This window comes from Pipra filicauda, unplaced genomic scaffold (genome assembly GCF_003945595.2).
Source record: "Pipra filicauda isolate LSUMZ 115617 unplaced genomic scaffold, ASM394559v2 scaffold271_size1040873_pilon, whole genome shotgun sequence".
NCBI classification, from domain to species: Eukaryota; Metazoa; Chordata; class Aves; order Passeriformes; family Pipridae; genus Pipra; species Pipra filicauda.
In genome coordinates, this window is record NW_024104389.1 from 35693 (window position 1) to 60867 (window position 25175).

Here is a 25175-nt window from a genome sequence, read left to right on the forward strand (position 1 = left end):
TTAGTCCAGAAAGAAGCTTTTCAAGGCTGGAAAGTAACCAGTCCCTCTTGTGGGAGTGTTCTGGGCCTGAACGCTCCCCCCTCACCAAGTTCCAGTTGTTTGTTGCAGTCTCTCCTCCTCATGAAGTCCAAGAAGATAGCTTTGAGTCCTTGCTCTTCTGCTGCTGTGTGATTTCTCTCTCTCTGCTTCATACCTCGGTTCGTAGGCTGCTGCAGTGTAGTTCAGCTTATCAAGCGTCTGTGTCCTGGAATGTTGATTCCTCCTTCGGGTTTCCGGCTGTCCTGCGTTTTAGTTCACGGCAGAGACATCCTCCGGGCCCCTCTCTATCGGGGGTCCGTCTCCAATTCTTGCCTGGGATTTTCTCCCTAGCAATCGAGCCTCCTCCGGCCCGTCAACTTGGCTCTGCTCCAATGCTGAGCCTCGCATCCACTCTCACTAAACAGCGAGAGGGAAAAAACCAGCCCTCCTCTGCAGCTTGGCTGCAAAGGTGGAGGGGAAAGAAGAAGAGGGCCTGGCCACAGGGCCTGTCTCTCTCTCTCTCTCTCCCACTTACCAGTTGTTTGTGAGTCGCATCCCTCACAAACATGCACTCATTCCAATGCTGTCTCTAACTCTGGCCTAGGCAGAGTTAGGGGGGGCCACAGGGCTCCCCTCTCACCCCTGGCCTTCAACACCTACACGCAGCAGACACCAACAGCAAAGCAACCAAGACCAGAACTGCCAACCACTTCCAGTGCTGTGATATATGATTTTCGAGCAAAAGCGAACAACATGGACAGTGATTGGCTCTGCAGGGAACACTGCCCTGGCACCCAATCGCCTCTGAGCCCCTGAACTCTCAAGGGGGGCCAGTTTCAAACTATGACAGGGAGGGACTTTGATTCCCCACTCCCCATCCTGCTGTTCATCAACTCAAGAGGTTGGGAAGAGAGGCTGCCATTGAAGACTGAGGCGAAAAAGTTGTTTGAGTACCTCAGCCTTTTCCTCGTCCATTGTTACCAGTTTTCCAATGCTGTTTATCAGAGGGAGTACGCCTTCTTTAACCTTCCTTTTCTGGTTAGCATATCAGTAGAAGCCCTTCCTGTTATTCTTTGCGTTCTTTGCCAGGTTCAGTACCAACTTCACCTTGGCCCTCCTCACCCCATCCCTACACAACCGTATTTCATCTCTATACTCTTCCCAGAATACTTGTCCTTGTTTCCTCTCTCTGTGCATTTGCTTCTTTCCCTTTCATTTGACCAGCAGTACCCTACTCAGTCATGCTGGTCTCTTGCCTTCCTTGCCTGATTTCTTGCTCCTGAGGATTGCCAGCTCTTGCATTCTATGGAAGACCTCCTCAAAGATCTGCTAGCTCTGTTTCATTCTGTTCTGAAAGACATTAATTATTTCATTTTATCCTTTCCAAATTATTCTATTGACTTAATCTCCCTTGAGATTTTCTGAATAATTAGTGAATAAAGAAGTATTCTGGATGCATGGAGTGAAGATCTGAGCATGAAATTCTGCTGAATTCTCTTAATCAGGGATTTCCAGTGAACATAATTTGTTAAGATACACCACATTTTAAGGGAAGTGAACACTTCGTTGCTGTTATGACTATTGACTTCTACAATGCTCAAAGAAGTATTTTGGACACTTACAACATTTTAGCATTGAAGTTACAGCTCCTGTCTTTGAAATAACTTTTTAGTAACCTGTCAGAACAACAGGACACATATCAGAAGAAAGTATGACTACTACTTAAAAGTATGCTGAACACTCAGCAGTAATAGAGTTGACAATACTACAACAAAGATAAGGATTTATACTTAATAAAATTGCTTGCCTATCTGTAGAAATTCCTTCAAAGTGGAGAATAAATTTACTTCAACAGAGCACCAAAACCAAAGTCTATTAACAACACTGAGGAAAAGCAGCACGACTCATAAGTGTCCCAAATACATCTTAGAAGCTTAAAACCAGATTCTAGATGCTAATCGAGAAGGGTAACATGGTCAATGATTATGAGAAATAGTGTCAGTCTTTTCCCAAAGGAAGATAATCAGTTCTTATTGCTCACATTCATTCCTCCGGACATTATCTCCTACACTGATAGAGATGGCAGAATCAAATCAACTTGAACTGGGTCAGCTTGTCCTCTTTTGCATCTATTCGTGTTGGTCTTAAAAGCAGCTGTCTCTCTCTGATATCCAGCAAAACATCTGCCAAAAACTCTACAAAACCAAAGAGAGATGCCAAAAATGCATACAAACAGCAGCTTCCTCCTGTGCGCTCACATCATCTTATTTTTAAATTCTCTGTGCCTGAAGGCATGCATTGGAATCAATCATTGGAAACAATCTGATAAACTGCTGACACATTTCACCTAAAATCATTTTTAGTGAAGTAAATCTCAAGACATAAAGCAGACAGAGAATGCATACAGCTGCATGCATTGCATAAACAATCAGATTTCTACAAGAACTGTGAAAATATATCATGTATGAGATAGTCTGCTCTCTATTTTTTCCACCAAAATCTCTTTAGTTGGGCATCACTGGATGACTTTAGAAAGAAAAAAGATGGGGGATACAGAAAGAAAAACTGCACAGAAAAATGTTCCCAAAATATTCATAACTACAGGGAGAAAAAGCCCTCTCCCTAAAAAAATCCAAAAAATTAAGAGACATTAGCTCATGGAGTACGCTGAGGACCATTCACACAGCAAAACAATTTGCACAAAGAAGAGCTGTACTGGCTGAACAGAACAGGAGCAAGAATTGGATGATCAGCAATGAGTACACTACAGGTAGTGGTTGATAATAATGTTGTGAGAAGATCACAGTTGCTCTGTGAGGAATGCCAGTACTCCCACAATGTTTCTGGGGTATAGGTTTTTCTTCATGTCCTCAAGTCAATCCGCCTCTGGTGGAACTGCATTTAAAAGCTAGCTGCCATGGCAAATGCTTCCAAAAGCAGGGAGAGGGCTGGTTATGGGTTCATTTGCAATTGGTATCATGTGTCACAATCTCCAAACTTATTACCCTTGAGTTAATCTGTCTATTGTATCGCAGGGAACACTTAAGCGATAAATTTAAAGTGACTTTCAGGGCAACCAAAAACTCTGATTTGTGCTAACCAGTTTTGGGTTTTATTGTTGTAATTGTCCTTTCCTCTTGGAAACCTTTGGGTTTGTCTTTTAGGACTCAGTTTCACCATGTTGACAAGCATATCACACAATCACGCGGGAGATGACAACATGCCGCCTGTGTCCCCACTTCTTAGCCCAACAGAAACTAGGAGTCTCCTAGAATCAGAGCTTGTTCACTATTTACAGAAAGCAGTGACTTGCAGTTTTGTGTTGGTTCATGGCTGACAGTAGCAGGGGGAAGAACAAAGAAAAAAAAAACCAAACCAAAACCCACACAGGTCCTATCCTTATATGGGCCTTGATTCAACAAAGCACTGCATCACTTACTTCAACTTACACATGTGCTCCAGTGCTCTGGGGAACCTGGGCCAAAGTGTGATTATACAACAACAGGGGAATATATTTGAACAACCATGAGAGCCTATAAGGTTCTAAGAGGACAGCATCAAATACAGTCTTTGAGTACGTACTCTTAGCTGAAGCAAGAAATAACAGTCATGGACTGACACAAAGAATCACTACTGTACAGCAGAATGTGCTTCCATTTCCTGAAAGGATAAATGTAAATTCAAATCAAGCTAACAAGCAGAAGAGTGATTCCAGCTTCACTAGCATTCCAAATAGCATCATCTCAGCTCTTCTGCACAAGTGTGGATTCAACCCTCCCCTTTTTTCCCAGAAGGTTCTTTGCTTCATGCAGATGAAAAGCTTTACTTGATGTTATGCTACTAAAAAAAACAAGAATACACTTTCTACATCCAGTGTTATGGGACAGTTTCAGTTGTTGCAAAGCACAATTCTTAAAGCTCTCTGAATAACACTTTTTTACCTTAGGCCCATCCTTCTAGCTTTACACTGTTGGTTTTGCTCATCCCTTATCACATTCTGCACATTTGAACTGAATGGAAGGGGTAAAAAATAAAACAGAATACTTTTTCATTTCCAATGGTTCAAAAGCTAAAGGTTGTAGAGATTATACAAACACAGAGGAAGGGCAGTAAAAGAGAGGTTAAAAAAAGTACATAATTCAAACTGTGCTGTTGTTCTTGAGGTTTTGCATCGCTAGAATCTTTGGTGTTAGAAAGAACCAATACAGCTGGCCAAAATTATATACTATTATAACAATGAAAAAAATTGTTACCTGAGGTAAAGAAACAATATAGTTACTGCAGTGAAAGCAACAACAAAAATTATTACCTGATATCAGAAAGATCACATTTGTTTCCAGCAATGGCCATTACAATGTTTTCAGGACCATGTTCTTTTAGTTCTTTTACCCATTTCTTCAAAGTATGAAATGAATCCTAAGTCAGAGAAATAACAAAGTAAGTTAACAGCCTACTCTCTATCAATGTGTTTGCTTATTTTTCAAGTAGAGGAACACAGCTTTGACAGTATTAATGAAATAACTATATAGATCACAAAACTGAAAAATCATTGATGTATCTATGCAATCTGCTTTTCAAAATTTAGGTTATAGGACTTCTTCAAATTAATTCTTGAACTTGGATATTTCCCTCTTTGCTGCCTCCCCCTCCTCCTCACCCCAAAGCAGCACTGAACATTGAATTTTCAGCGATGAAGAAACTAACCCAGTTCTTCTAAGTTTGGATAGTAGCTAATTTCTTTCACTTTCAATATGAGCTTCATTTGTCTAATTTCAACTTCTGCCCATTGGATTATTCTCTCAACCACTGCCAAATTTTCGGTAACATCTAGGAGAGCTTCCACAGTGATGCCCTCCCCGCTGCATTTCCAAATCTGTGACCCGCTAAACCCAATTTTATTCATTATGAAACCAAAGAGACAGGTGATAATTCACTTGGAGTTTTTCCCCTCCAAGCATAAAATTCAAACGTTCTAATGTTACCTACCTTTTAATAGTAATTTTTCTATTTCTTTACACTAATGAAGTAATAGCATTAAATCACTTTTGTTTCTAGAGATTCTAATTATAATACATGGTTGAAAGTATTACTGATACTCAAAGTGAGCTCCCAAATATATTATAAATAATTTTTTCCCCTTCAGAAATGCACATAAGATTTGTGTCTAAATCAGCAATGGCTGTATCAGTATCAATGAAGGTAGAGCATCACCAGTCAATTGGGAAAAAAAAAATCCATTTTGCTTTAATGATTTACACTGAATGTTAAGTATCAGAAAGTGAAACACATATTGGCCTTCCTTTCCTATTTTCCCTTCTTTATCCTGAGAGCTGTTCCACATAAGCTTGGAGAAAGGCTGGCAAAACAAAATTATATTCTTATAATATATTACAAGATCAACTGTAAGATATTTTTGATTTAAATATGTATCAATCCAGCACCACTCACTTTTCCTCGCCTTTTCTTGGCAAAGTAGCAAAGGAGAATAGAACCGCTGTGCAACAGCGACCACCATCATCAGCGACAGATCATTACACTAATGCACTGGAGAACCAACCCAGCCCTCTCAACCTAGTGCTAAATAATTCCATTGGCAAGAAAGGAATAAAATGATAGTGAACTGTCATGACCATCCATCCATTAACACCACCTCTGACTCAGCTTTATCAGCAGGGGTTTTCTTCCAAAAGCCTCTTTCACTGCTAGAATTCAGCTAGAATCTCTTAGCCTTCTCTGCCTGAGAAATGAGCCAGAGCACTTCAGGGTCTGAAAATACAATTTTTATTCCAAATTATTAATGTTGAGACAAAAGGTCAGAGACTTATTATTTCATTACTGATTTCAAAGTTAAGACATGAGTCCTGCAATGCAAACATGAGATGATACATTTAGATAAAAATAATTAGTTTTAAAATCAGTAATATGAAAACTTAATTTCCACTCAGCTGATAAAGCAAATAGCTGCTTTTTGTAGTAGAAATTCAACTCCATATAGAGAACACAGGTGGTGGTACTGGGAGGGGGTATTGCAGGATATTATCCTGTCTACTTAGCCAGAGGAAATCCAAAGAAACTTTGACAAAATGCAGCCTCCAACATTTTGTCTAGATGAAGTTTAAACAACACAGAAGCAGGACTTTTTATTTAATGTTTTATGGCAGTTGGACACCTCCATCCAGACCTACACAAAGTATCAAAGCATAGACACCCCAGATAAATTAACATATAAATACTTCTGAAGTTGTGAGGTTTAACTCCAACTCAGGCCCAAGTAGAGGAATTAATACAGGCAAAAAGCAATCAGAAGATCTTACCTGTTTGGTGATATCATAAACTATCACGGCTGCTGCTGAACCTCGGTAGTACATTGGAGCCAAGGAATGAAACTGTTAAAACATAACCCCCCCGACAAAAAATATAATTAATAAATCAGAATTATCACACACTTTGTCAGGTCACAAAGACTTGCCGTGGCAGGACCACCCACTTTCTATCATCCCATAGAGAACAGAGTTCTCTGCAGTCGCACATCTCTAATTTTCCTTAAAATTAAACACCAAGAAAGCAGAGCTCCTTTATCTCCTGCTGTTCCTCATCCTGTTAAATTAATGAGATTAGCACTTACTAGTTCAATGTATCTTTTCCACTACAGGGCATGGACTCTGAGGACAAGTTTTGACATGAAGATCACCTATACTTGGAGGTCTAACCTGACAGCATATAGACCCCTTTCCCTGGCAAACCACATCACTTTGCTTTGTAGGTCTAAGACTGGATTCAGTTTGGGTTTGAGCTTTATAAAACATTGCAAATGACTTTGAAAAAGCTAACTTGTCAGAAAAATCTGAAAACCTGTCAAGTTTACCTATCCTATAATATGATAGATATTTTAAAAAAGATGGGTTCTTGCAGTTACTCTTCAGTTTTTTGTTTCAAGGAAAACATCCTTTGAGAAAAATAAAAAACAACAAACAGTAAATAAGTTTGTTATAACAACCAAAGAACAGCATAATTTTCATAATTTAACATGACTAAGCAGTTCATTTACAATTTCAGCTTATAATTACAATTAGAGAAAGGAAGTAAAAGAGTATTTCTGCCGATTCAACTAAACTTTGTCTTAAAAAAAACTAAAATAATCTTTCTTGGAAAATACATTCAGTCTTGCTGTACTCGCAGAGACATTTTATAAATTTTTTATTTGAAAAATAATCTGCAAAAGCTGCATATTAAGCTGCAGCTGATAACTGAGGTCAACTCCTAAATCAAATACATTATTAGGGGAGGGTATAAATCTCACTGCCCAGCGAACACGCACGTATCCATGTGTTATGTTGCAAACCTCTGCAGATTTACTGGACACATCTTTTTCTCTGAACTGTACCCAGACGGAGCATTCAGACCTAGCAGCCTCCACATTTACTGCTGTTTCACGAGCCATGTATCACGCAAGTTATTTGCAATACTGGTTCACTTGCCAGTTTGTAAGCTGTTCATCACAGATCACGCACAGCAGCTCAAGGTCAACACTTTCTTTTATAACAGTGTGGATGCACAGCAGCAGTGACAGATGGTCAAATGCTGAAGTGTTTTGGGGAGTGAGGCAGGTGGGAGAGCTCATTAATAGGAGAAAACAGCAGGAAAGAGGATGAGAAAAGAAAGAGGAATCAGTCAAGAAGCGTGGTTTGAAGAAATGGGATCAGCCACGATCCTGAGGGAGTTGGGTAGATGTATGCCTTCTGGAGTTTTAGTGTTTGGCTTTATTATTTGCTGTTTAATGCAATAAATGCTTTCCAGAATTTTTATGCTTCCAAATCATGACAGGAATTTTCAGTCTGTTAGAACCAAATAGCCCATTTCAGTTGGAATGGATCTACAACAATCATGTAGACCAACACCCTGATCAATTCCGTGCTGGCCAAAAATTAAAGCATCCTGTTGAGGGCATTGTCCAAATGCTTCTTAAACACTCACAAGCTTGGGGCATTAGTTCAGATAACAAGAAGGGCTTTTTCAAGTATGTTAATAGTAGAGGAGGTCTAAAAAAAGCCATTGGACCCATTACCTGTTTCATGACCACTGTGGCCAAGGCATCCCACCTACCATCATATGCCCCTCAGGTCCTTCTCTAATCACAAATAACAAGTCTAGGAGGGCATCTTTCTGAATTGGCTCACTGTGTACTCATGACTAGAAGTTATCTCCTACAAAATTCAAGAACTTCCAAGACCTGCTCCTCAACATGTGAGTTGTGTTAAAGCAGCCTGAAAATCAGGGACCTTAACTGTGGAGGTTACACGTGACCTTTCTCGGTGTAAGCACTCACCCCCCAGGCCGTAAACTCCTGCAAAAAAACATATATACCCCACACACATGCTGATTTGGTCTTAATCTAGATTACATTTTAATCTAGATTACACAGTATTCATGAATTTACAAAGAGCTCTCAGATAATGGTAATCACACTTCACAGGAGCCATGCAGTTAAATTCACATGCTTCAAATTCCTTTAATACTGGCCCTGAGAGCACATTGAGGACCTGTACATCATCTTGGGAATTTCTCTCCCTTTTCTTCTGACCAGCTGACAAGAACACTTCCTGTAATAGGTGTTTCACTGAAGAATATTTCCAGTGCTAGGGCCAGAAAGTAAAAATAAAAATAATAATTTAGAAACAAACAAAACAAACAAAAAAAATGCCCTGTATCATTCTTTTATACAGGCTAATAAGTGCATGTGACGATACAATGTCCCAGTCACAAGAAATCACTGTTTTCTACAAGAAAAAAGGAAAAGCCTCTTAGCATCACTGAATGAATCAAGAGGAGCTGAAAAATTTTAACTGCATGAGTTTCATGATCTAATGACAGACTCTTAACAAATGTGTTTTATGAACATAGACTTCCCAATATCATGCAAATAATTTCGTTTATTTGATGCTCTTTTCTTTTTTCCTTTTTTTCCTTTTAAATCAGTGCCCAAAAAGAAAGTCCTCTTGAACCTTTTTCTGGCCTAATTAACTGGAAAAAGAGAGTCACACAAAATTAATTAAAGGGATACAAAATACTAATCTGCACATTTTTCACCTGCCAAGGACCAAATGTGGGACAGATGCCCAAACAAGTGACACACAAAAAAACAGCTCACAAAATTAAATCTCATGGGACTACCTTCTGTATTATAAATTACAATTTCTCTTACCTTGATTTTATAGCTCAGTATTTCTGTATCCAGTAATTCCCAAGAAAATTAGAAGAAACAGGAACAGTTTGAGATTTGGCATAAGAACAACTCTGCTTCTCGAGAAAAGCCACCTAAAATGCTCAGGCGGCCACTCCCAGCTCTGCCACACGGACACCTAGGTCACAACCCCAACTTGCCAGGGAGTCAGCTCCTCCATAGCCTGACAGATGTCATCCCTACCTACAGCCATCAGCAGGTCACATCACCTTGGGTTAACAGAAAAACACAAACCAGAAAGAGAACTCCATCGGCTCCCACCATCACAAATAATCACATTCCTAACCCATTTCAAAAGATGATCAATGTCCAGACTAAAATAATCAGTGTTCTTTTTTTCCATTATATTGCTACAAGGATCATATTATTCTGACAATTAATAACATTCTGAATTCCTAATTAATAAATTACTTGTAACTTGCTTGCACCTTGACTTAGAAAAATTTAGTGATCACTGCTTGCCTTTAGCTGAAATATTAATACAGAGCAGCAGTCTTTCAGATTTAACTTTGCCAGTTTCCTGTATCAGGCTCTTCCAGTCTGAAGAAAAGGTAACAAGGAGAAATCTGCATCTAATCACCTTTCCCTGTGCCTAGTCCAGCTTCAGTTCATCTTTTCTGACTGCTGGTGACCAGGTTTGTATGTGGCATTCTTGACACAGAACAGCCTTAAATGCACTTCTCCTAACATGTAACACATTTCTCATGGATGCATCATAGTCACGTGATCATTCTTTAATCAGTAAATACATTCACAGGTGTCTTTCCTCCTCTATTTAAAAAAAAAAAAAAATTACCTACAACCTTACAGCACACATTTTCGTTGGGAGCCAAAAGCTACAGGGACTTTCTACTTGTACTACTGAACTTCATCCCCACCATTTTCCACCATGTCCTTCTGGGCATTGGGAATACCTCCTATTCTGTATAATGAGTAAACTATCACTAGCAGCTCACCTCTCGTGGGAAATTAGAAGTCCTGTGTCTCTCATTCAGTATCCACAAAGAAGTTTGCCTATTTTCAAATACTGACACACTTCATCACTCATTAGTCCCACTTTGCTTTTGGAGGGGCTGATAACAACTGATGAGGTTGAAGTCACTAAACCACACAACGCAATATCTAAGTTGTAGAGGTACATTTTACAGCTCAACAGTCACAGCCAGGCCGCAAGGGCCCCTGAAAGTATAAATAAGAAATTTATTTTACCAAAGACGAGCCAAACCCCAAAATCAATTACTTGTGTAGCTTCATGCAGACTTCCAAGACCCTCTTCTTCCTTGGAGCACGGCACACAGTGTGCCACATACCTACAGTCACATAAGTACTGGCACAATGCTGACTGTGTTCAGAGCACCTGAACACAGTTGAACATAGTTGTGCTCCTCTATCAACACGTCCATTTTGCACTTGTGGTTCATCACCCTTTGCCACTAAAGAAGAATTGAGGCCACATGTGCATTATGAAATTTCCACTGAAAGGAGATCCCCTTTTTCTCTCAGGATCCAACTAGAAGCTGCCCAATCTCTACAGTTGTGCAGCCCTGCAACACAGAGGGCATATTCAGTCTTACATGGTGCAAACTCAGGTTCAGCATAACCGGAGTTTCTCTCATTGATTTCAGGAGTACTTTGGGATTCTGCAACCCTTCATTCAAAGTCAACAGAAGCTTTGCCCTTGCAAAGGACAGAAAGATGGAACCAAGCAGCCATTAAGGAATTTACCACCTATTTAAAAGCTCTGTAGTATTTTGCTTTCTGTTTCCTGTGCATCTCATCATGGAGGGGTATATTTGGTCACAGGCAATGCTTTTCATGTTTCCTCTGTACTAACAGGAAAGAATGGGGAGGAAGAAAAACCCACAGAGCAGTCATATCATACTTGGAATAGAAAACCAAATTCAGGGGAACACAATGTAAATCACACCTGAGCTGTGGCAGTGAAAGTCTCTTAGCCCTGTCTTACGGAATGCTGGTTTAGAAAGCAAAACAGAGGCCAAATAAATACAGAAATAAAAACTGCTGTTTATATACAGGCTGACAAATCCTGCTGAAGACAGTCAGGACTCATTCAATCCGACAGGCACACCAAGGAACATTAATTCATGTCAGCAGCTCTTTGCACCGTCCTGTGGTGCTACATCCCAGCTGCCTCTTCCCAGCTCCACAGCCAAGAGGGAAAAAAGCAAACCCCAAACCAACAACCACCACCACCACCTAACTCCTCTGTTGGGTTGCTTTTACTATTCTAGACTGTACATCTCCTGCTCTTTATACAAATCAATTAGAATTCTGCCTACCAGCACAGCTGGAAAGGATAAGGACGCACGAACTGAGAAAAATCACAGTAGTGCTCAGTGAGTGTTACACACCTTTGAACTCAGCCGAGACTTTCCTACACAGTGCCTTCTCAAGCACCTGCAGGTGCACAGCAGCACAAGATTTGCTTCCTGACATCTGTGATCATTTGACTAGATTTCACCCCCATTCCTACAGAGCCGCTCTCTGAGGACATATGTTGCATCTGAGTGGCCAAGACCAAACCACTTGGCTCCACTCAAGGTCAGAGATGTTTACCCTTTCTTTATCTGGGTGCCACTAATGGTAAGGACAGCTACAGCTTCTGGCTCTGCTAGTCGCTAACACGTGCAGGCAGTGAGGCAGCCCTACAAATTCCTTCCCCTTCCTATTACACAATATTCAAGCTTTCTAGACTAGGATATTCATGTACCTCAGTCCCCTCACTCAATAGTCCATTCCTACCCCTCTGCAGGCAACTATAGGTTTCCTGTTTCTCTTGTTCTTGGCCCTTCCTGCCAGCCAACGTCAACCCCACAAACCTCTTCATTCCTGTCCCAAAACCCATCTGAAGTACATTCCTCCTCATGCTGTTGCCTCCCATTCCTACAAAGTGAACCTTTGAAGTTATCATGGTGAAAAGAACAGTAGATCAGTGCCAGAAACAAGCTTCTACCAGCCTGTTTAGGAGAGCTGCCTTAACTGCTTCCGTGGACCAACCAGGTAAGCGCCCATGGCAGAAGACACTGAGGTTGCCACCTCTGCATCTGCATTCCATGAGCTCATTGAAGCAGTCAGTGCACCAAGAACAGAACCCACTCCGCAGCTTAGGAGCCTTCACTTGCCCAAGTCTGGGTATTTACATCCCCCCATTCCTGCCACCTTCAAGGCAGCGGCTGCCAACGGACAGAAAATTGCAGTGTGGAGAAAAGCAAAGGCAAAACCCAAAAGCATTAAACAGATTATTTTGACACATAAGCTTCTAGAACAGGGAGGGATACAAAATTCCTGACATTCTCAGCTGGCAGAAAGCAAATGGGGAAAATGTTATGCACGAAAACCACTATCAGATAGCATTTAGCATTTTAAAACCCTGAATATTTTTCCCTACACGATTGAAGGCTGAGATGCCACTTCTTGGGATTTGCAAGCTGAATAAATCAGGAAAGATCTGTCTGTCTCTGACCTGCAGGTATTTTTTGCTAGTTAATTTGGAGATGTACACATACACATATATATATAAATGAGCCATTTTACTCCAATATCTAAGAATTCTTCAAGTGAAGAAGGAATAATTTCAACATTTTAGGATAATATTTTAAAGATATTTTAAATAAGCAGAAAACAGACTTCTGCAACATCATAAAACTGACCAGTGCTTAGCCCTTCTGAAGTTTACAGTCATTAAACAAAGGATGAAAAGGACACTACATCAAAATCACAACTCGCTGTCAAGTTACAAGTTTGCTGAAGCTTAAAAAAAAAAACAGCTTTACATGCATCCCTTCAAACATTTACCATGCTTTACACTCACTCTAAAACTAATAAAAATAACATATTCACTTACTACTTCTAATGCCACTTGTGCTCTTACATACCACCTAATCACCTGTTGACATTTGCAGCACCCAAGCAGTAGCTCAATGCAGGGAGGTCCTCACACCACATAAAATGAACCACCTCCATGTGGGCTACCGTCAGAGTCGTCTTTATAACACTAAAGAGCAAAATTCAGGCAGTGTCTTGACTGCAGAAATAATTCAAGTCATTGATAGATGGTGTTGTGACACTGTCACTGAATCACAAGGACAACTACTGTCACTCAGAAAAGAGGGAGCTGTAGACATGTCATCAATCAGCCTTTTCCTGGAAGTGGAGCAGATTAAAAAAAAAAACAACCCACAAAACAACAGCATCACAACACAGGTTATCTCCTATTGAGGCTTAAATTGGGCTCAAGTAATTGAGGCTTCTTTTATTAAACAAAATTAAAAATCCCAGAGTTCAACACAGTAAATTTAAAAAGAACAGAGATAAATTTTTCCTGCCCTAGAAATATGGCCCTCAGGCTCCCTAACTATTTGCTACCATATTCCTCAACTGGCAAAATGGAAAGCTGGCAGCCACCCAAGGTATTCAGACAAAGCATTGTAATTAGAAGCTACTTAGGGCACCATGAACCAAAATATATGCTAATAAAAACATCATTAACTAACTTGTGAGTAGACTCTTCTTAGGGGAGGGAATCTTTGCTAACAATAACATAATTGTCAGGCATTTAAGTCGTGAAGTCTGTGGCAACAATTCAAAGCTAATGGGGAAAACATGAGGGGGGGAAGTGACATTTGGAAAACAGTGGGGTGGAGGGAAAGAGACTCTGAAGAAGAAAATAGAGTTTGTTGGATTGCATACCAACACAAAACAACCCGGTCCACGGAGACCAGTACTTAGGCACAAAAGACAGGGGGATTTTGTTAAGTGTGCTGCCAGTTTGTTTCTTCCTAATCAAAAAAAAAAGGGAAAGAAAAAAACAAGATAAAAGGATTAAGAAGCTCGCTCTTTTTGTAATCAAGTACAATGTGAATTTTTCACTGTTAGCCACATCTCCAGGGTCCTCTCCTAAAGCAGCACACTGAGCATTCGCCCCCACTAAGGCTATGATAGAAACACTTTTAATCTCCATTTTCTGCTGCATTACTGTCATTCTGCAGCATTGACATTTATTTGTTATTCCCCAAAAAATGGCAATTCTGGTTCCTTCTCTACTCTGCCTACAATTCTGAGTTTCTTGACTCAAAAAACCCAAAATATTCTATCTATTATCTTAGATATGAATCAGAAGTTACCTGTTCTCCATGACCAACCTCCAATTGGCTGGCCGGTGTACTAAGGCTCACTTAGGTGTTCCCACAAGCTTTTAAACCCAACAGTGACCAGCATTTGCAAAGGCTCACAACATTACAAGTGGCTATCCAAAAACTAATTTAAAGCCTCAAGGGGGTGCTGAGTGCTTTCAGCTGGCTCCTGTCCTGGCACCCAGGACACTACTCCTTTTCAGAAGCAGCCACATGAATTCCCACTTTCTCCCAGCTGATTGAAGGAATGTGTCCAGGAGGCACATTGGTTCCCACAGAGTGTTGCTCAAATAAGGGCTTGCGAATACAATATTTAAGAGTGGTTTCTCTACACTCTCCAAGATGGCAGTTTCCCAGAGAAACTCATGAACAAGGAAGAGAAAACTCATCAAAAAGGACACTCATGAACGAGGATCACAGAAGTGCCACTACTATTGGTTCCACCTGACCACTCTACCATGGTTGAGGTTTGAGCTTAACTTTCATGGCCACAGTAAGGCTTCAGTTAAATCTCACCCAGGGCTCTTCTGCTGTGAAGGCTCCACACCAGCACGTAGATGCTGCACAGAGTGCCCCAACTCCAGAATAAGCACAGGCCCTATGCTTGGCCTTGTATTTAGGAGAATGAAGCCAAACAAAGGCAATGTTGAAAAAGCAGGAAGTCCTAAACATTGCTATCAGCAGTACAGACAATGGGGCACTGACAAAACTTCCAGACTTCAGCAGCGGAACAGAAAGCCTCAACAAAAATTGCAAAGGACAAGGGAAGGCAACTCTCGAAGCAGAAACAGCACTCAGAAGACATTTATTAGTACACTGTGAAAAACAGCAATAGATCCAGAGGTTGGGGTAGACTGGAAGCTTTGGGTCACCACTGTTGTTCAGAGCATAACGAGAAAGAAATTAAGAGGGGGATACATTTGTTCTTGAATAGCAAGCAGATCAGAAGGAACAACAAAAAACAAAGTAACCAAAATCCCTGATTAAAGTGAGTAAGGTATTGAGAAGCATCACGTGTTTAGCTGTAAAATGGGAATGTTCTAGGACACGGAACAACATGGACCAGTATGGACCTCACCTTGGGAAACCTGTCAGCCCCTGCAGCTAGCACTCTGTTTATGGTATCACCTCAGTTTCCTAGTCCTAGTGAAGGACTGGGAATACAGTGTGCAAACACAGAAGAAAAGATAGTCCCTGGCCTAATTCATGAAACCCCATAACATAACTTATCTGTAATAGATTCTAAGCAATATAATGTTTACGGTGCTCAGTGCTCACCATTGCTTGACACACAAAAAAAGCAAAGCATATATTTGAAAAACGATGAGCTAAAAGAAAAAACTGAGAGGAAACATAAGGGACTAGATGGGAAGGATGGACTTTGTGTCCAAGAGTCAGAGCTCAGTCACAGATTTCCTGTCTCAAATGAGGCATCACTTATTTCAGTAAACAAGACTTTATTACTATTCACCTTCTTCAAAAAAAGCTTTGTGAGTCTTAAGACTGTGCAGGAAAACTGAGTAATACTTTTATCTAAATTTCAAGAACTGAGTTTTGTGTGCTAAAGAGCTAAAAGAAAAAGCAAAAGCAAGGAGAGCAGGAAGGGAAGAGAGAGACGGAAGAAGCAAAAAAGCTGAAACCATGGGAAAGAAAACTGAACCTTTGCTACCTCTTGCAATAATCAGCCAGTTATCAGATCCAGACCATGCAGAAATGCAACAAACAAAATCCAAGGGAAAGAATTATATTTCAAATATGTTTTTCAAGGTCCATTTTCCCATCATAAATAACATACTGAATTGCTATGAGCCAACAGATTTCATCACAGTCACTTACATCATGCTGCACATTGTAAATAAAAGCACAAGCATTTCCTGCACTTAACAGCAAAACTCTTCTTTGCCTGCAATTCACATAAAAGGTATGAAGAACACAATGGGATGTATCAGGACTGACATTCCAGCCTGTATAAGCGTCACATTTTATCCCAACCTAATGTGAGAATAGCTACATTCTTCTATGAACAGGCACTGTGCCATTTCACAAGGAAGTCTGAAGATGTTTTAAAAGTATGCATAGTTTTTTCCATTTCTTTCCAACTTCTCAAGATAAATGTAGACACATATTAAGAGAAACCTACAGTTCTACACTCCATTACTGCATACCACTGCCATTGAGGCTATTAAAAGAAACAAATGACCAACAGGCTTACATACAGTAAATATGAACTAATGCCCAAAACTCTATTGTGGCTTTTTTTGAAAAGTTAAAGGAAAAGCTGCTTGCTTTGAGTAAAGCACTTCACACACTTGAAAAAATCAACACAAAACCCCTAAGTGGTTCAGGTTGACGGTGCTGACTTCCAAAATAATAACAGCAGACACAACTCATGCCCATATTCAATGTCGCAACTCAGGACAACCCCAGTGTCATCAGGTAAGTTCAGGCTACCCACCAGCCCATGGGCTGGAAGTCCAGGTCTTTCCAATGCCAATGAAAGCCACCACACACAAACCTGATAAAACCAGAGGGGAGCTGGAGATTGCTGGGGCACTGCTCAAGATGTCATGAGGAGAAGTGGCTGACAATTCACAGCAAGTTTTTTTGTTTTTTTTTTTGCTAAGTGGTATGGTCAGCCTGTCTCTGCGTTTTCCCCACCTGTGAAAAGGTAACCTATATACTTGGTGGCTGCTGACCACCTGGGTTGCAGAGCGTTGCAAAGATTCAGTAGGTTTATACTTAGAAAGTCTTCTGAAGATGAAAAGTGTAGAAAAAGTACACCAACACATCAAGAGAGACCAGGATAATGAAAGCATACTGCAAACTAATACTCACCCGTTCCTGACCAGCTGTGTCCCAGATCAGAAATTTATGAAGCTCATTCCCACATGGCACAGTTTTAGTCATGAAGGATGCTCTGAAAAGAAGGAAGGAGGAGAAATTTGTAGCATGACTAACACTCTGAATTTGCAACCTCTAGACCTTAGCCAGCTCTGCTGGGTTAGACTGCATAGGGGGAGAACTCCAAAACCTTGAGAAAATGCCCACAGAAGTGAAAGTCTCCCTTTTATCAGATAAGGCATATGCTACCTACCTCTCTCTCTATATATATATATATATGTATGTATGTATGTATGTATGTATGTATTTTTTAAAAGAAAGGAAAAGCCTCTGAGGTTCAGAGGGCATTTGTGCATGGGTCCAGGAACACAAATGCTCCTGCCACTCACAAGTAGCTTCTGCTGCTTGCTAGCTCCATCTTCTCAGAGATATGGACCTGAGAAAAAGGCAACAGTGCCACTTTTCACTTAACATATGAGACTGGATTACTGGGGAACAGAAAATCACCTGCTGGAATGAACACAGTGAACAAATGGAAAGAAGTTCTTCCCCCTTTTGACTCGGATGCAGAAGTCTTTGCGTTTTCTTTTATTTTCCATAGGAAATGAGATTCATCTATGTTTTCACAGTTTTTTCTTTTACGAAAGAGGGTTGCAAATTTATAGGCTTTTTCTATATTACAGTAGTTCAGTTGAAAGTTGGTTGGAGAGACTGCGAAACTCTGGTAGATTTCTATCTTCCCCATCCTATCTGGATACTGCTGAACAATTTCTGTTGTGGTACATTTTTCCTCATTCATAAAGAAGCGTTTGATACAATGCACTGTCATTACAAAGGCACCAAATGACATATGACTGATCAAAACATTTCCTGAGAATGATATACCAGAGTTCTACTCCACAGCCATCTGCAAATTCCTTGAATTTAACAATGCTGCAATGCTTATGAAAATACTAAGTAAGGTAAAAAAAGAGTAGTATTTCTTTGGTTGTTTTCAGGGTATATGCTTTCACTTGTCACTCTCCTTCTAAAAAGCATTAAGCAACATTTTACAGCTTCAAAAATGGGAACTTTATAGAGTCACAGCACCTACTGTTGATTGCAAGGATTATATATTTAAAACATTTGAATAATTTGGAAGAAAATAAAAACCTTAACCATATAGACAAATAATATCACCTGTGTGAAACAAGCCTTCACATTTTAATCTTCAAATGGAAAAAAAAAATCCCTTTAATCTTCATAATTATGATAACAGAGGAAAAATATTTTCCAATTTGAGCAGAAGGCATTTACTTAGCAACAACAACTACCTGGGGGAAAAGGCTGCTGATAATTTAGGAGTAAAAAAACCACTCAAGTTGCCATCAATTTCTTCACTGCAAACAAGCGTCCTTCAGTAATTTTATTCATGAAATGCTTCCCTTCTCTCTGTCCATTTTTCTCTATTCATGACATTCAGGAGTCCAAACTTGTCCTGGAAATTCAACGTGCAACTTCCAGCTTCACACACTGAAAGGCAGAGCTTTAGAAAGTATCGTCTAACCGTCTGAACAACACACAGCAATCAATACTAATCCTTCACAGATGATTTAAAACAGCTCTGACATACAAGGCAGATCAGCCCTTTCTCCCCAAATTACTCCTTTGTGAAAATCACATATTAGCTTCCTTTCCCATAAGAGATCCACAATTTTAAAAATTTTCCAGGTAACACCGGATTTGGCAGATTTGTCCCTATGATATTAAAAGAAAAAAAACCTCTGGAATTAAAATCAACTACAGGACTAAGAGGATTCTGATGATCTGATACAAGGAAGCTTAGCAGTTTTTAAAGAAGAGGTATTAATTAATTACACTTAGTTTAAATTGTGTTGTCTCTATTTTGAGAAAGGCAGGATAATGTGACACATCCTAAACTTAGACAAAAGCACGTCCATACATGGGAATAGACGCTGTCCATGTTCCAGCCCGGCCTACCAGGACACATAGTGAAGGTACTTTAAGGGTTTCCCATGGTTTTCCTGCCGTTACTCAGCTATGGGATGGTCTGGTCATTATGCAGATCACAGCCTCTTGGGTTGTGGGGTTTTGTTTTTTTTAGCTTCAAGGATCAAATTTGATACCTCATTGACCAGCGGGAACTAAAGTGATTTAAGTCCTAGGGTCCTATGGCCAAAGCACAATCTAAAGTGGGAAGCTCTTGACAAGATAAAAAGATAAAGACACCAGTTGAATAAGACATCTAAGAATCTCTTGGTGTAAGACGGGTAAAGAAAAACAAAACAGAACATCTGAAAGTCATGGCAGTGAAGAACACAGGTTAATGCAGCGTGGTTCTGGATGGCCCCAAAAAGGACTCAGGAGAATGGCAGAGCTCTTTCAGCTTCTCCATAATACAGCATGCTACAATACAGAAAGTTTAGGGCCCCTCTGTATTCTCAGAACAGAGAGAGGAGAGCTGACCCGGTCTGGAGCAGCTGCTGACTCTCTTAAGCAGGTAACATGAGTTGAAAGCCAGTAAAGGAGAGTAAAGAGCTGAGTGAGATGATGGAGAAAAAAAAAAAGATGTACAATATTCAGAGCCTCGAAAGTAAGGAAAAGAAAGGACCGCAGCAGAGGGCAGTGAGTTAAAAAAATATATAGAATTAAAAAAGATATTATGTGTGGTACTTACCCAATAGTAGGACTAATATTATGATCAAAGTGGTCCTGGACAAATCGACAAACAATGCTCGATTTCCCAACCCCAGTATCCTGAAAATCAAAAAAACCATGACAGTGAGTTCAGGAGATCCTAGATATCAATACTTCACTTGAAGAAATAGTCAAATATTAATTTTTGAGATTAAATCTTCTCTAGTAGCAAGAAGGGCACATTAAACACTTCAGAAGAAAAGCAAGGACATAGCTTATCCTTTCCAAATTTCAGCATTGTGAATGAAGTTCCCTAGTCCTCTTCCCAACACTCCCTTCTCTCCAAGCCTTGTATTTTATTGCGTGGATTTTATATTCCTGTTGCAAGGACTGCAATCCTTCAAGCATAGTCACTTACTTGTACAAGAAAACCCTGTGCTTTTCAACACATAGCGTATTACTCAGCAAAGCCAGAGAAACAATTTCATTCAGCCCTGTTGCAAGGGCAGCCCAACTATGCTTCCAAAACAGATTAGTAACACCAACCTTTTAGCACACTGACAGCACTAACCTAGTGGAAATAACCTTTTCATGGCAAGACAAACAAGCCCATTTGGTGGAAACTTTGCAGAGGCTTCAGGTGGTTTTGAAAAGGCAGGAATCCAAAGATTTGGGTCCCCAGAGATGTGCAGCTATTCCTGTGTATGCTGTGCTATAGGACCGCAGTGAAACAGCATTACTTCAAATGCAACACAACTTGCTCTCTCTACTGCAACATGGAAGGCTGCTTTCATTTGCAGAAAGTCTTTAACATACACCCAATCAGTAAGGAAAAATAACAGCAGTACAATACTGGAATATAATTCAGAATAACCTGAGGGGGCGGGGGAAATTTTTAAATTACGCAGCAATACTATTTTAGGCATTTAAAATATGAACAACTTCCCTAAAATGCAGCATTTTTTGGTCTGTCGCTGCTACTCCCCAAAGCCTTGGATGGTAGGTAGAAGAACTTAAATTATACAGGTAAGTATCAAGAAAGAGGAACAGCAACATCACTACGTCTTCCACAGAATTGCAAAGAGCCTCCTTAGAAACAAAAAAGATGCCAGGAAATCGATCTTGACCTTTCCAAGACATTAACAATGACAGCCCAGGGTCCACTCTAACTCATTAAACAGTCAAGGGAAAGTTTTCTAATTATTTCACTGAAGTGATGGCAGAACTACCAGATTGCACCTGGTAGTTTCATTTGCATCCACATTTTAAGACATGACTAATTCACACAAACTTCTCAAAAAGTGCCAAGACAAGATAATACAGTTTCTTGAGAGCGCTTCACACATAACTGTATATTAAAAAAAAAGAAAAGCAGCTTTCGCCCACACATAACTACATATTAAAAAAGTACCTTTGCCTTTCCTGTAATCAATTTTGCATTACCTTCTCTTCGAGTACGAAAGAAAAAGAATGCCCGTATTTAGATTTCCTTTCACCATGCTTAAATGCAACTGTATTGTCACACCAAGCAAAGTCCTTATTAGAAAACCATCATTTAAACTCTCATATTTAATTCAAAGCTGTCCTTAGTCAGCTTAAAAGCCACAATAAATACTCATGCTACACAGACGGTTGTTTATCTACTCTGTTCAATCAATAGGAAAAAAAGATCAAAGAGAGAAGCAGTGTTTAAAAACAGCCCTGTAGTCTTTGATCAATAGCAGTAACACATCCTGCTACTATTATCAAGTTTTGCCTTCATTATCAATTCCAGCTGACATCTCCATATAATTACTACACCAGGATGGCAGAACACATTAAAAAAAAATTTTAAAAATCCTCTACACTGAAACTGAGGATCTAATTATTATTCCAGATTTTAAATGGTGTGGAGCAACCAGAATTATCACCCACTGGTTGCAAGGAATTACATTACCCTCTTGTGGGGACAGTTTCTGCCGCTGTGTTTGAAACCAGGCATTGACTCCTGTGACCTCATGATGCTTTAGTTTCATCTGATTCCTTCAGCTCCCTTGACAGGTCACTCAGAATGGCAACTGCAATTATAACAGGAGCCTGGTCTCCGGCAGGGACGTGACATCCACAAGCATGGATTAAAGCTTAGCTCATTTCCCTGGAATATCTTACCTCTTCATCTTTCAGTTCGTGGCTCTCACTAATGATTCATGCTAACGTTAAAGGAACTCTCAAAGCTTCTACTGCTCTCGCATCGCTCACAATGAGCACGGCTAAGCTTAAGCACGTGGCAGGCACACCAACAGCCCTCCAGAAGCTTAAAGGCATTCTTACACTTTGCTTCTGGGGTTGCTTGGACTATCAAGAGGGCTAAATTTACCCTTGGTGTAACTCAAGTGAAACCAATGGACCTGGACCACAAGTGAACCCATCTCCAGGATGACACTGCTGCAGCCAGTGGCTGGTGCTTTCCAGGAGCCAGGCAATTTATTGCACCAAGGGGGTTCAGTCGAAACAAGCACTGCCACCTTCTGTTTTGTTGCCTGGAGGATACAAAGGAGCTGCTACCAGAGTATAATTAGAGCACAGAGGGGAAGGAAGTAAAATAGAAAAAGCTTCCTACTTAAGGCAGTGATTATCATTCCATCGTGGGATTTAAAACTACTCAGACATTTTTTAGTCCACGCTTCCATACTAACACCCATCAAACAAGACACCTGCCTGAAAGCAAAGCAAATCATGCTGTATGAACATTATACAACAACTTCAAAAATACAAATGAGACCTTACCTTTTACTAACAATAGAGAACTACCTTTCAAGTCAATCTCACAGAAGACAAGGAAAGCAGGATTGTTGCTTCGAAGAAGTAGACAGGGCACTCACTTCTCAGCAGTGCATCAAAATTTAACCCCCTTGCCAAGGCTGAATAAATCTTTCCTGCAACCAACTACTTTGTACTTTACTATATGGTCTTTCTCTACATAAATCCATTTTTCTAACATTTGATGGAGATGATCTTCCTTGTTTTCTCTCTTTTTCTTCAAAAGATTATAACAGACTTATCAAGGCACATGCCTGGGTAACATTCAGGCATACATGAGTTATTTTTCCAGTTCTCAAAAGTTCTGCTATTTGCCAGCTTTTTATCCCCTCTAATCTGTTTTTCTGTTTTGTTTTACTCCATGTTGGTACAGCTATAACATCACACATACACCAAGGAATAGCATTCTGGCTGATGTAAAAAGTCACAGCGGTATTGAGATGATGGATTGGACAAGTTTCAGAAACTGAGAACATGCCTTCAGGAGTTATACTGCACTTCAAGGAACAGATCTTGCAATTCTACATAAAAATCCTCATCTAGAGGAAATCCAGGGCTTCAGCACCATATTAACTGACTCATCACGATCAAGAGCATACCAATCCATGAAAGAAGTGGCAAGAAAGAAATAAATATAAAATAATTATTCTGAATCAAGGTGTTTACCAGTCGCTCATGGGACCAACTCCGTGTTTTGGTTTTTTCCTTTCTTCTTGGTAAGTCTGGTAGTACACTTACCAAATATCAGTTATAAACCACATTGCAGTGAGATAAGCAAAATGGGTGGGGTGGAGAGGAAGGAAAGGAACAGAAATGTGATTACAGTAAATGAACCACTATTAGCTCACCAGAATAAGTAGCTACAACTTCAGAATCTCCCACTGGTCAGCAAAATGGATTTGAAAATCTGAAACTGTATCAGATGTTTCTGATAAATAGAAGGAACCAAGGCAAGCATGACTAATTCCAGATTTTTATTCTTTAAGCCTAGAAAACACATTCTCTATTCCTTTAAAAACCCTTACCCGCAGATTTAGGCGTGAGGATTTTAAGAGCACCAGAATGGAGAGCAGCATGCCACAGAAAACAGTGCTTCCACCCACACTCCTGCTCATGGAGAACCACCCCACTTGGCTCTTCTCAGCTTACATTACTGTAAAGGAGACGAGACTATATTTCAAGCCAGCAGCAATACAGACTGCTGGCAACTCATTTGCAAACAAGAGGCAAACAACAACCAAGTTTCTGATTTCTTCTGATGGATTTGCAGCATCTTAGAAGAAGATTAAAAAAAAAAACCAGGTAGAAGTTTGATATGAGCAATATATTAAAAAAGAAAATCATTTTCCCATTACAAGTAGGCATTTGGTATATTCCTCTGCCCATCATTCCAAATGCATTTATCCTGGAAGAAAAACCTAATGCAGAAAAATTTAGCTCTAATTTAAATCTGGATGTCTCATTGATATCTTTGCACATAGGGCCTAGTCCTCCAAGCACTTTTCCAAACTGAAGGGAGGTAGATTACTCTGCAAACACATCCCTGATTAGGCTCTTACAGCTTGATTGGGCTCTTTAGCCTTGATATCATAATAGCTTTTAATAGATTCAGGGTCAAGCCCTATTGTGCTGTGTAAACTGACGTCTTAGTGTAATTTTTTTTTTTTACATCTGAAATGGAATAAAGGTTGAATTCACAAAAAAAATCCACACATGTTGTGACTGATGACTAAACAGCAGCCCTATAATTATGCACACTGCTGCAAGAGCTTTTTTAGTGTTAACTATGCAGAGTCTTTCTGTGCTATGTTAACACACAGGGCTTTTTAAATACGTGTAAAATTATATAAACCATGCAAAAATCCTTTTATGATTCTAGGATTTTGAAAATACAAATAAACCAAAAACCCTAGACAGCACTTCACATGAGGAAATGTCACACTAAGAATGAACATACTGAAGAAAGTACCTTCAGTCCTTCCACTTGCAAAGTAAAGGGGAAGAAAAAAAAAAAAAGAACATCTGGCTTGTAACCACCAGAGATCTCATGACTAACTTCCCATTTCAGCTTTAAAGGAAGATTGAGATACCCTGGAAATGAGTATTTGTAGCATCACAAAAATTTGCATTAAGAGGTAATGGAGAACTGATCTCTGTAAAATAGGGATCCAACATACAGCTCCTCCAGAAGGATGGAAGTTTTCCCACCAGCTTAGACAAAGCCAGGATTCAATCAACAGTATTTCGATTTCTATAAATTTTTACAAATTAAAAATGTGTGTCTCTTCAAAACATCTCTCATAATAACTAAGAGTCAGTGAGACAATCTACAGGCAGAGGTTTAACATACATTAGTCTTAGAGATCAGGAGATGAATGAGCCCTAGCATGAAGGGTATTAATACTACATTCTCAAAAAAACCCTCAGGTAAAGTAGATGTTATTTGAAGAATAGTATGAGAAACATTTGGAAGTAACAAGTCTTTA

The 25175-nt window shown here is 39.9% G+C and overlaps 1 protein-coding gene across 1 annotated transcript in view; it reads right to left on the reverse strand.

Moving 5' to 3' along the window:
• Positions 1–25175, reverse strand: part of RAB31 (RAB31, member RAS oncogene family) — a 66798-nt gene that overhangs the window by 19527 nt on the left and 22096 nt on the right. Inside the window, exons 2-5 of the mRNA XM_027737138.2 lie at positions 19931–20010; positions 17248–17329; positions 6333–6404; positions 4328–4434 (exon numbers count right to left, since the gene is read on the reverse strand). Coding sequence (XP_027592939.1) covers positions 4328–4434; positions 6333–6404; positions 17248–17329; positions 19931–20010 — 341 coding nt within the window. The remainder of the gene's footprint in view (positions 1–4327; positions 4435–6332; positions 6405–17247; positions 17330–19930; positions 20011–25175) is intronic.